The following is a 10,871-nucleotide window of genomic DNA, read 5'->3' on the forward strand; positions in this document are numbered from 1 at the left end:
AAAATTTTTTAAAATGTTCAATTTTTGTATCTAAGAATTGAAAATTTAAAACAAGATTCCACGTAAGTAATTAATTCTGTTACCAAAAAATCTAAAAAATACATTTACGCAGTTTATTTTTATAGTCATTTTAAGTACAAATTTGGACGAAATTACATATTAAAAACCTAGGATAACTATTTTAGTTATTTTGTTGTGACTGTATAATATTATTCGTGGGTATACTTGAAACTTCTAAAGTATACTATTATATATCTATGATAGTACCACGGTTTTTTGTTGATGTATAACGCGTTATAAGTACCTAATAAATATTATGATATGATTAATTTGGAATTTATTATAGGTACCTAATATAATATTATGTCTTATACCTAGACTAACATACAGTCTCCGCTCAGAATCGTTTTTCTTATAAAATGATATTATATCATTGAATTCAAATTTAATACCATCCATTATACAGTGACCCACTTGTAACCTACTGTACAGCAGAGCGAAATCCACTTACCCACCTTTTTTTACTGTGAGGGTAGGGACTCTAAGTTTTAAACACGTGTGTTTACTGTTTTAGTTTGGCAAATTTTTAGTGGGCATCCATATTATTCTATGCCCGTAGGTATCTGCAATGCCCGGGTGGGGGATGGCGGCCTTTTCTCTGGACACAGTGACTTGCCCGAAGAAAAATCCCAACCGCGGCCGGCATCGAACCGACTCCGTCCCCCTAAGTGTGTATTCCATTAGGCTACAACAGTATTGACAATTTATTAAACTAATCCCCTCAATTCAAACATTTTCAATCTTTAGTTATATACGATGAACATTTTACAAATTTTTAACTAAAAAATAATAATTAAATTTTAAATTTGATATATTTTGTCAAAATTCGAACTTTAAATGCTTAAAAAAAAAATTGTGTCTATGTATTTTTAAAATATTTTAACTGCTATTGTAACAATATATCAGGACCTTGTAATTGAAAAAATTGAAAACTGACAATGTCCGTAAACATCCCAAAAAGAGTCAAAATGTTTTCAAAATTGTATAGTGTATAGATAATGAAAGTATAAACATTTAGTGAAATTTTCATGTATTTACAGTTATTCGTTTTTGAACTACAACAAAATAACAAAATCGCTAGGTACATGAGAAATTGAGTGCATATCCAATCTTGGAAAAATATGAACTTCAAACGCTCATTAAAATTTAATTTGATTTGCTTGTAGACATTTTTTTTTTTGATAAAGGTAGATAAACTTATGAGGAATCTTGTATTATATTTTCAAATCTTAGATTTAAATAGAAAAAATTTTATAAATTTCTAACCCAATAAAATTTGCACATTTTCGTGAATTTTACGTATTTTGTCAATATTTGAACTTTAAATGCTTATAAAAAAAAATTGTGATTATGAATTTTTAATTTGGTATCATTGCAGTTTAGCTACTACGCGATTTTTTCAATTTTTTTTTCAAACATGTATTTCAACGAGTTAAGAACGATTATGCAAAAATAAATTTGCGCAAATGATTAGTTTTGAAGTTATAGACTTGCGAAGTTCACTATTTTCGGTGTTTTACTCATGCACGCAACGCTTTATTTTAACACTCTTATATAACGAATTTTTAAATTATTTTATAATTATTTTATGTTAACTGCGTAATCACTGCCCACATACTACGACATAACTTACCCTGTAACCTACTTAAGGTGGTGTTGCATAGCAAGTCGGGGGATATTTTCGATTTGCGGAGCGGAGCGACGGCGCCGAGGAGCGCAGCGACGAGTGCCGCTAGCTATGTAATCACTGCCCACAATATAAGAGCGTTAAAATAGTGATTTAATAAAAATATATTCTTAATCTAACAATATTATAAAATAATTTGTAACCATAATATTTTTTTTATTTTTAGTAATTAATCATTTTATTTTATTTAATTCTAAAAATTCTAATTTTAATTTTTAATTCTAATTCTAATTCTAAATTAATTTTAATTTATGTTCTTAGCATAATTCAAATTCACCATCTGGATCTGATTCATCTGACGCCTAATTATCTAAAATATATTCATAGGTACTCAATTGCGCCTAGCGTATAAACGTAAATTCGCAAACTTCGCAAATGTATAACTTAAAAACTAATCATTTCCGAAAATTTAGTTTTACACCATTGTTTTAAACTTGTGCCCGTAATAAAAATCTAAATTTGTGATAGGTAAAATATACGAGCAAACTTTGGAACGCTATAACTTCCAAAATAATGATTTGCGCAAATTTATTTTTGCACCATCGTTCTTAACTCGTTGAAATACATATTTTTTTAAAAAAAAAAATTGAAAAAATCGCGTTGTAACTAAACTGCAATTGTTCCGAATTGTTGAGTATACGTTTAAATAAAAATTATAAGTTATTATAATTATAAGCCATACAAAATAAATGAAATTGTTACCTTTTTAAATCACCAAGAATGGCTAATGCTACTTGATGTGACTGGGCAGCAATTAAGTCAACCAAGCATTTTTTAACTGACCATTTAATACAGGCTTTTCTAAAACGTTGAAAAACATTGTTGAATATATCGTTTTGTGAGTTTGCGGTGAGGCCATTTTCTAAAAATACATCAATACTATCATAATGTTTCAAATGCCATGTTAGTATTAAAACTTCCATACAATTGTGGTTCTCTTTAATTCCTAAAATAAATAATAAATAAAAAAAAAAATTTAAATAAATTTGATGGCAACAATTTTGTGTAGTTAATCTTACTTGAAAATAACATTGTATCATCAGAATTATTAGTTGTATAAGAGTATTTGTTGAATTTAATAGGAGTATTTATTTTATTCACAACTACTTTTGGTATTTCTCCATAGGAAGTTAAATATTGATTGAAAATACAATAAAAAAAAATTTGGAACACATACTGTTTTACAAGTGGAACTTCATGGAAATCAGATAGAACTGTAATATATAAAAATGTTTTTAGTATAATTGTATAAATATAAAATATTATAGTATTATAATTGATGCACCTGCTATTAATTGAAGTTGTATTTCAATATTATTTGCTAATGAGTTATGATCATTAATAATTTTTTTTTTCTTTGTGAAACATAAAGTTAATTTTAATAATGCAATTAACAAGCCACGTTCATTAACAAACAGCTAAAAAATATTTGGTGATATTAATAGATAATTCAAAGCAAAATCATAAATAGTAATCACTCAATACTTTTGATGATTTAAGTAAATTTAATATAATATCCATTCCTCCATTATGAATAAAATGTTGTTGAAGATGATTATGTTCAAGTATTACTGATATTTTGTATAAAGCACATTTAATAGTTTGATGACTTGAACATTTATTAGATATTAAATCTATCATATCATCTAAATCCTTTTTCTAAAAATACATACAATTATAAATCATACTCAATACTTATTTACTTATAATTAAATACAATGGTGGCTTGTGCCCTACACCAAAAGACTGAATTAAATAAAACTATTTAAGTTGAATTCAAATAATTAATAAATTAAAACATAATATCATAATAATAATAATATAGTCAGATACAAAAAAAAAAAAGTAAATGGTGAGGATTTTTCCAATTAATATAATAATAGTTCAAATAATTATAATAATTGAAAGTTATATCTTTTTCAATAATGTACAACAATTATTATACGATTATTAATATTTGTTCAGGTACATGAATTACGGGTAGCTGGAACAACTACGTAACAAAATTAGAGTTAGTAAGTAAAAATATGATATTTCAAAATTATTTAATACATTTACAAGGTGTACAGTAATTATAAAATGTTGTTTCTCATCTCTTCTAAACCTCACCAGCGAGAACTGCATAGTTAATTTTAAATTTAAAATAAGAAAATATCCATATAAATTACATACATTATATTCACCAATGGGTTTGTCTACATGTTCATTTACTTCATCAATTTCCATTAAAAAAATATCATTTGGCAGTTCAATGTTTCTATTTAGAGATGTTTTAAGAATCCATGTTATTCTATTATTTGCTTCAACCCGAGATTTTTTATCTTTGCTGAACAACATTGCAACTGTTGAATGAAGCAGCTAAAAATTAAATTAATTATTTAAATATAATATAATATAAATATGATACATTATACTATGGTCTTTAAAAATATATACAAATAGAAATTATAAAGTCACAACTACAAAGGTAGGTACATTATTTGATATTGATTTAAGAGTTATATTTGGAAGATACTTAGAAAAGATACTACAATAATAATAAACAAGTTACAAAAAACAATAATTTTAAGAAGAAAATGTATTCTTTGAATTAGTTTTTTTTTATTTCAGTTAAATTAAAAAACCATTAACATAAAAAGATTATAATATAATATATAGTAATTTCTAGTGAACTCTTAATACAGAACTGCATTTCTAAAGGTCAAATTTCAATTGAGAAAATACATAACAACCATGGGAACACTCACAGGGGCATAGGTGTAGCATGATGAATTTACGTAGGGGGGCTTAACCTGTTATATTTCTGGTACACAACATATATTCTAAAAATGTAACTAAAACAAATTACGAAATGGGAAGGCTAAACAAGACCCCCTCACCATTCTATGCATATGAGGGAGGTAGGGTCATGAGACCCCCCTCATTTTTGTGCATCGATAGCCTCCCTACCTTATTCACAACCCCACCCATTGAAAATTCCTGAGAACACCACTGGTAACAACCATTTATTAACCTAACTTCATAAATATATCAAAACAATCATATAAAATAAATATATAACAATAAAAATATAAATTTATAATTATAACATACTACTAATTTTGAAATATTGAGTTTCTCTGCTTGATCGGGGTCAAACAAATCCAAAACAATTTGACCCAGACTAGATGTTTGGTCAGCATAACAATATAATACTGGGAAGATTGGAGCTAAATTATTTAAAAAATATTTCCATTGATTATTATTTATTATGTTTTTGTTTTTTATTATCTGTTCTATCATTTCTGATGCTGATTGACATATCTAAATAAAATATAAAAATAACTTTTTAAATATAAAAATAAAAATAACTTCAATAGTTTAAAAAATAAAAATAAGATACCTCTTTGTTTGAATTATTGCAGCCAAAACATATAATTTCATTCAACACATTAGTGCATAGTAAATTGTTTAATAACCGTTCAAATTTTTTTGTTTCAAAGTTTGAATGATTAAATATTTTCTTCAGTGTATTATTAAGCGCTAAGTATGTGTGTAATGCAACATCTACAGATTTAAAAGAAAGCAAACTCAATAAAATATTGCTGTATTCTTTATGATTATCTGTTGTTTCTGTTAATTTTCTAAAGTAAATAATAAAAAAAAATATTAGAAAAGTTGTAAAGTCTTCGTTTTGAATAGCCAATTTAAAATTGTACTATAAGGTAAATTTAATTCTAAAATAAGCAACTTAAATTAAAGTTTAAATGATTATTATTTTTAAATAAAATATTTTATTATTTATAATACCTGTAGTTATTTTACTAGTAGTTTTGAAGAAAAAGGTAATTTAAATAATTGATCAATCTAAATATTAATAATTCTGGAGCGTTTGACAACAAACAATTAACGATAAAAAAATAATATAACAAGTAACTTTAGACTAGAATTTATCAAATATTAATAACAATATTCAAAAATGCATAAACTGATAAAATTGGTTCCATCACTGGATGGACTCCTTCCTCATATCATATCGACATTTGAATAAAATGTACTATATTTTCATCATAAGTTTCTAATAAAAAATAAAGTGTTTTTTATTTTTAACATTAAGACTTAAAAATTAAATACATAATTTTTTATAAAATCCTTTAATTGGAAAAACAAGTTTAACATAAGAAAACATGAATTTTTTATAAGCAATTGATGTTCAAACGTTGACGACATTGGAAAAAATCTCTTCAAAAAATATATATAACTTGTAACATTCTACTCATCCAAAATTTTGTCAAGTCATTTAGTCATATTTTTAACTACCTGTCGTGAATTCTTAAATACTAAATACCCATTGGCTATTATCCACTTGGCCACCTCTCAATTATCCACTTCGCTATGCCACTTAAGAGTTAAGGCTGTTGAAAGCGAATCATTATTAAGGGGTCGGATTTATGCAATTCTATATTATATCCATTGTGCAGTGGTGTAGCCAGGGGAGGGAGGGGGGGGGGCTGAAGGGGCAGCAGCCCCTCATGAAATGTTAAGAAAATTAAAAAATTATATTAATGGTCTATGATAGTCGCTCAAAAAGTCTTAAATTGTATTTAAAATAATTTAAAATGTACTATAAGTATTAACACTTTTCAGCCATCTATCTGTGCTAGTAAGTATGTAATGTGTTAAAGTGTAAAAGTTGATCAGCCCTCCCGAAAAAAATTCCTGGCTACATCACTGCCATCGTGAGGTATGTGTGACTGTGTGTGGTAGTGATTGATCATTAGCGTGCGTGATTTTACTATATGTAAAACTACGGCTAAGATTCTTGGAAATCAGTAATGTACATACACCCAGTCACGCGTCAATAAATGTTACGATCAAAAAAGTTTTGACATGGAGGTCTCTAAAAGTGGAAAAAAATTCACACAGTACCAAAAGCCTGATTTTAATTTTGAAAACAGAATATTAGAATTCCTTATTCTATTTTCTAGGTTATGTAGGAAATGGATTTTTGAATTTTTGTATTGTATAATTAGAATAATAGCAAATTAATTTTCTTATTTTTTTTTTCAAAATTCACCTTTACTTTAGTTTACTAAAAAAAAAAATATCAAAAATCCATTTGCTAAATAACTTTGAAAAGAAAATAAAGAATTCAAATATGTTTTCTAAATTAAAATCGGACTATTTGTACTAAGTGAATTTTATTTCCGCTTATTGGTCTAAATGCACTTAAAAAAGACAATAAAATTACCAGTTATCAATAGCTTTCAAAAGCCTTAAATATATGTATAGTGTATACCACTTACGCATATTTACATGTGTTTGTAATAAACTTATCAATTATATTAAATTGTTTATGGAAACATATAATAGGTAATGAACTTCTAAATAAATTTGCATATTGTGTTATATCCAAGTTGGAAGTGGATGATAAAATATATGCATCTTCAACCCTTTTGATAATTTGTTGTTCTAACAGTTCTTCCTAAAATAAAGAAAATATATTTTAATTACTAGCTATACATATAATACAGTAAGATTTTATTTTAAAATCCTGTTAAATTATAACTTACATTAATAACTTTTTCATACAGTTGGTGGTACAATTCAGGATAAAGATGAATCCAATATGGTTGCTTAAGTATGTCACAAATTATTACTTTAAATTGCTCATTAGGTGAACCATGTTTTAATATTTCCTCAGCAATAATTAAAAACTTAAGTGAAGATAGAGGTTCATTGCTAAAAAAAATAAGTATGGTAAGAAAAATATAATGTAGTTTTTTTTTTTTTTAATTTGTTGATGCGTATTTTAAAGTTAACCTTAATACTTACAATAGTATATTTTTTATTGTATAATCAGAAAATACTAAATCTATGTAAAAATTAACGTTACAACTGTTAGATATAGATGATAAAAGATGCATGCTGGACATAAACAAACAGAAAGCTCCTCCACTATTAAGGCTAACATGCTTCAATAGTACAGGCATCAGTAAAACACAAAATTTAGCAATACCCCAGCGTGAAATGTCATCCTAGAAATATATGGCATAAATGTATGATTAAGAAAGTATTATCAATACAAAAATATCTCGTCATCAAATTATAAAATACTAACATTAGTTGTAGATTCACTATAAGTTCCTCTAATCGAAATATGAGAATTAGAATCATAATTGGAATTAATACTTTCATTGTTTTCCTGAAATAAAAATATTTAAAATCATCTATAATAAAATTGTACAACACAATAAAAAATAGATATAGCTATATATTCAAAAGAAAAAAATATTTAAGTCTATATTGTACCTTGTACCCACATAATTTAAATCATTATTAGAATCGAATATTTAGGCACACAAAACGTTTTAAAGGCACTATAAACATAATTTATAATATTTAAAAGTTATTTTACATTATAGGTTGTTTTAGATTTTATTATAGGTGTAATACATTTCTACGCATTTCTATTAGATGAAACACAGAAATTTGTTTGACATATTGAAAATTAAATAAACTTACACACAAACCGGTAGTACATTCATAGTGTCTTCTTATTAGTTTTTCTACCAAATAAATTAGACATTCCAGTATCAACTCTTTTTCTTTATTTTCATTCAGCCATTTGATTAATTTCTAAAATTGTAATTGAACATTTTATTATACAAATAATATAGATGATATAGATAGAATAATCCTAAATTTAAAATACCTGAATAATTAATGGATGCTGTAAAAATATTTCTGTTTGAAATTCGCAAAGAATTGTATTTTTGAGCATATTACAAATTTCAGAAACAGATGATTCATTTAAAGAAAAATTGTTTTCATCCAATAACCATCGGCTGTTTTGACATAACTCAAGAACTTCAGGAAAATACCAATCCATACCATTTGTTTGATCATAAGAAAAATCTGAGTATTCATCCAAATTACTGGATACATCTTTATAATCATCTGTATCAACTATTAAACCACCATCACTAGTCCACTCCCTGATAATGAGACAATATTTTAAACAATCAAACATAACGTGTATGATACAATAGAGGTATATTGTAATGTAGATATTATATTAATTTAATTAAATATTCTTACGTTGACATTTTGAAGTTTATTGAATCAAAAACTCAATTACTTTCAATGATTTCTTATAAATTTACAAAATTAAAAAAATAAATGGCATTAGTACCAACAATAGAATAAACACTTATATGTATAAATATTATACACTAAAAATTATAAATTATATTAAATCAATATTAAAATGAATAATTAGGTTAGGTAATTTAATTTCAAATATAGGCACTAAAACTACATAGTAAACAGTGTAATATGATACGGTCGATACGGATATTATTTTATATTCAGATATTTAATAATGTTTAATACAACTTAAAAATTTAAATAATATCATACTATAGATATGAACAAAGACGAATTATTTTAATATTTTAATTTGGATAAACTACCATGGGCCATGGCTATAGAATTCAGATATTATTATAGACTATAATAATATTATCTACTATCTATATTCGTGATTATAAAATTATTTTCAATTTCGGTAACGTATTTTTTCTTATCATAAAACCACAGAATTCTGTGATAAGAGGTTGGTATGCTCCACCAGATGACGTATCACCTAGATTAGATCCCTGGTTAACAAGATCCCCGTGGTTATCTAGATTCAAAATTATAAAGAACTTATAAGCAGACAGCAGTCTCGCACTAAGCCAAATTGCCGTTCCGGGGCAATTTAAAATTTGATGCCCAACATTTTTTTTTTGAAAAATATCATGATTTTTCCATAGGCGGAAATCCATTAAAATTTCAGAGGGGGGGGGGCTAACATTATTAACATCAATGATCAATGTGAATGTGAGTGAGAGGGGGGCTTTGATCCTACAAAACTAAAAAGGAGTGGGATTGATGGACTTTTGGGGGGCTTAGGCGGCCTAAGTTAGGCCCCTCATGCCCCCTAGATTTCACGAGTTCCCCCTTTTCTTAACGCTATCACAAACAAAGCAAAATCTATCTAAGACCGAGCTTTTATACGTTTCTTCGCATTAATTCAAAATATTAAAGATTAGGTAAATACCGCCACGGACTATAATATTATATCTTAGTCCTTGGTAAATACATATACAATGTACAATGAACTTATACTTGGAATTATAGGTACACATTATTTAAACATTTTATTTACTAAATATTCATAGGTATACGTACCTACTTAATTGAGAATTACAATTAACAACCAAAAATAGTAAATTAAAATAAATTTTTATTCAACTTATATTAGGTAGTTGTTTCCTTGATTTAAAAATTGTATAATATATATTTTAAAAATTTAAAAAAAAACACTCATCATTGTAAAATCAATACATTCGTCGCTCCGCTCAGATTTTTTTTTGATATCTTCATTATTCTCAAAATGTGTATTATGTCATTGTTAAAATTATGAGCAATAAAACTTCCACATAAAAAACTTCTTTTGGACATTATTGTAAGTTTAAATGATTATAGTTACTATATTATTATACATACCTATAGGTAGGTTAGTTTCTATTAGAAAACTCATATTATTCATATATAATTCATTATCATGATTAACCCTCGATAAGAGGCTGACCTGGGCCCACCATATCAAAGAAAAAGAGTTAAATTTAATCTACGAATTCGTCTATTAAAAAGCCTAATTTTTAATAATAAATATACACATATATTAATACTAAGCTTCTCATCTATAAATCTTTACTTAAACCTATTTGGACATATGGACTGCAACTATGGGGAAACGCAAAAAAGTCCAATTTAAACAAAATACAAACTTTTCAAAATATAGCACTTCGTAAACTTTTAAATACCCCTCCCTAGGTATCTAACTATTCTATCCATTCAGATCTAAAAATTCCACTAGTTCACGATGAGTCTAAATCCTATTACAAACGATTCCACCTACGCTTACCATCTCATCCCAATCCGCTTGCAAGAGATCTTTCTACTTTAACAATTCCAGGTAACCCTCATAGAAGACTAAATCGTAAATGGTGTCGTGATTTACTAATTTAAATTTAAAAAAATAAATAAATAAATAAATATATAAATATGAAATATAATACTTCAAAATGTAAGTGTC

General features: G+C 26.3%; 1 protein-coding gene across 2 annotated transcripts in view; it reads right to left on the minus strand.

Annotated features, from left to right (window-relative positions):
* Window positions 1-8,964, minus strand: part of LOC100575195 — a 21,981-nt gene extending 13,017 nt beyond the window's left edge. For both annotated transcript variants that reach the window (XM_016803546.2, XM_008183721.3), the window contains exons 1-14: window positions 8,828-8,964; window positions 8,442-8,724; window positions 8,252-8,365; window positions 7,848-7,931; window positions 7,562-7,764; window positions 7,300-7,468; window positions 7,033-7,211; window positions 5,130-5,370; window positions 4,841-5,050; window positions 3,920-4,105; window positions 3,233-3,406; window positions 3,033-3,165; window positions 2,767-2,961; window positions 2,450-2,693 (exon numbers count right to left, since the gene is read on the minus strand). In XM_016803546.2, the coding sequence (XP_016659035.1) occupies window positions 2,450-2,693; window positions 2,767-2,961; window positions 3,033-3,165; window positions 3,233-3,406; window positions 3,920-4,105; window positions 4,841-5,050; window positions 5,130-5,370; window positions 7,033-7,211; window positions 7,300-7,468; window positions 7,562-7,764; window positions 7,848-7,931; window positions 8,252-8,365; window positions 8,442-8,724; window positions 8,828-8,835 (2,423 nt within the window). In that variant the 5' untranslated portion in view covers window positions 8,836-8,964. The remainder of the gene's footprint in view (window positions 1-2,449; window positions 2,694-2,766; window positions 2,962-3,032; window positions 3,166-3,232; window positions 3,407-3,919; window positions 4,106-4,840; window positions 5,051-5,129; window positions 5,371-7,032; window positions 7,212-7,299; window positions 7,469-7,561; window positions 7,765-7,847; window positions 7,932-8,251; window positions 8,366-8,441; window positions 8,725-8,827) is intronic.
* Window positions 8,965-10,871: the final 1,907 nt, after the last annotated feature.

The sequence above is a fragment of the Acyrthosiphon pisum genome, chromosome A1 (assembly GCF_005508785.2).
Source record: "Acyrthosiphon pisum isolate AL4f chromosome A1, pea_aphid_22Mar2018_4r6ur, whole genome shotgun sequence".
Lineage (NCBI taxonomy): Eukaryota > Metazoa > Arthropoda > Insecta > Hemiptera > Aphididae > Acyrthosiphon > Acyrthosiphon pisum.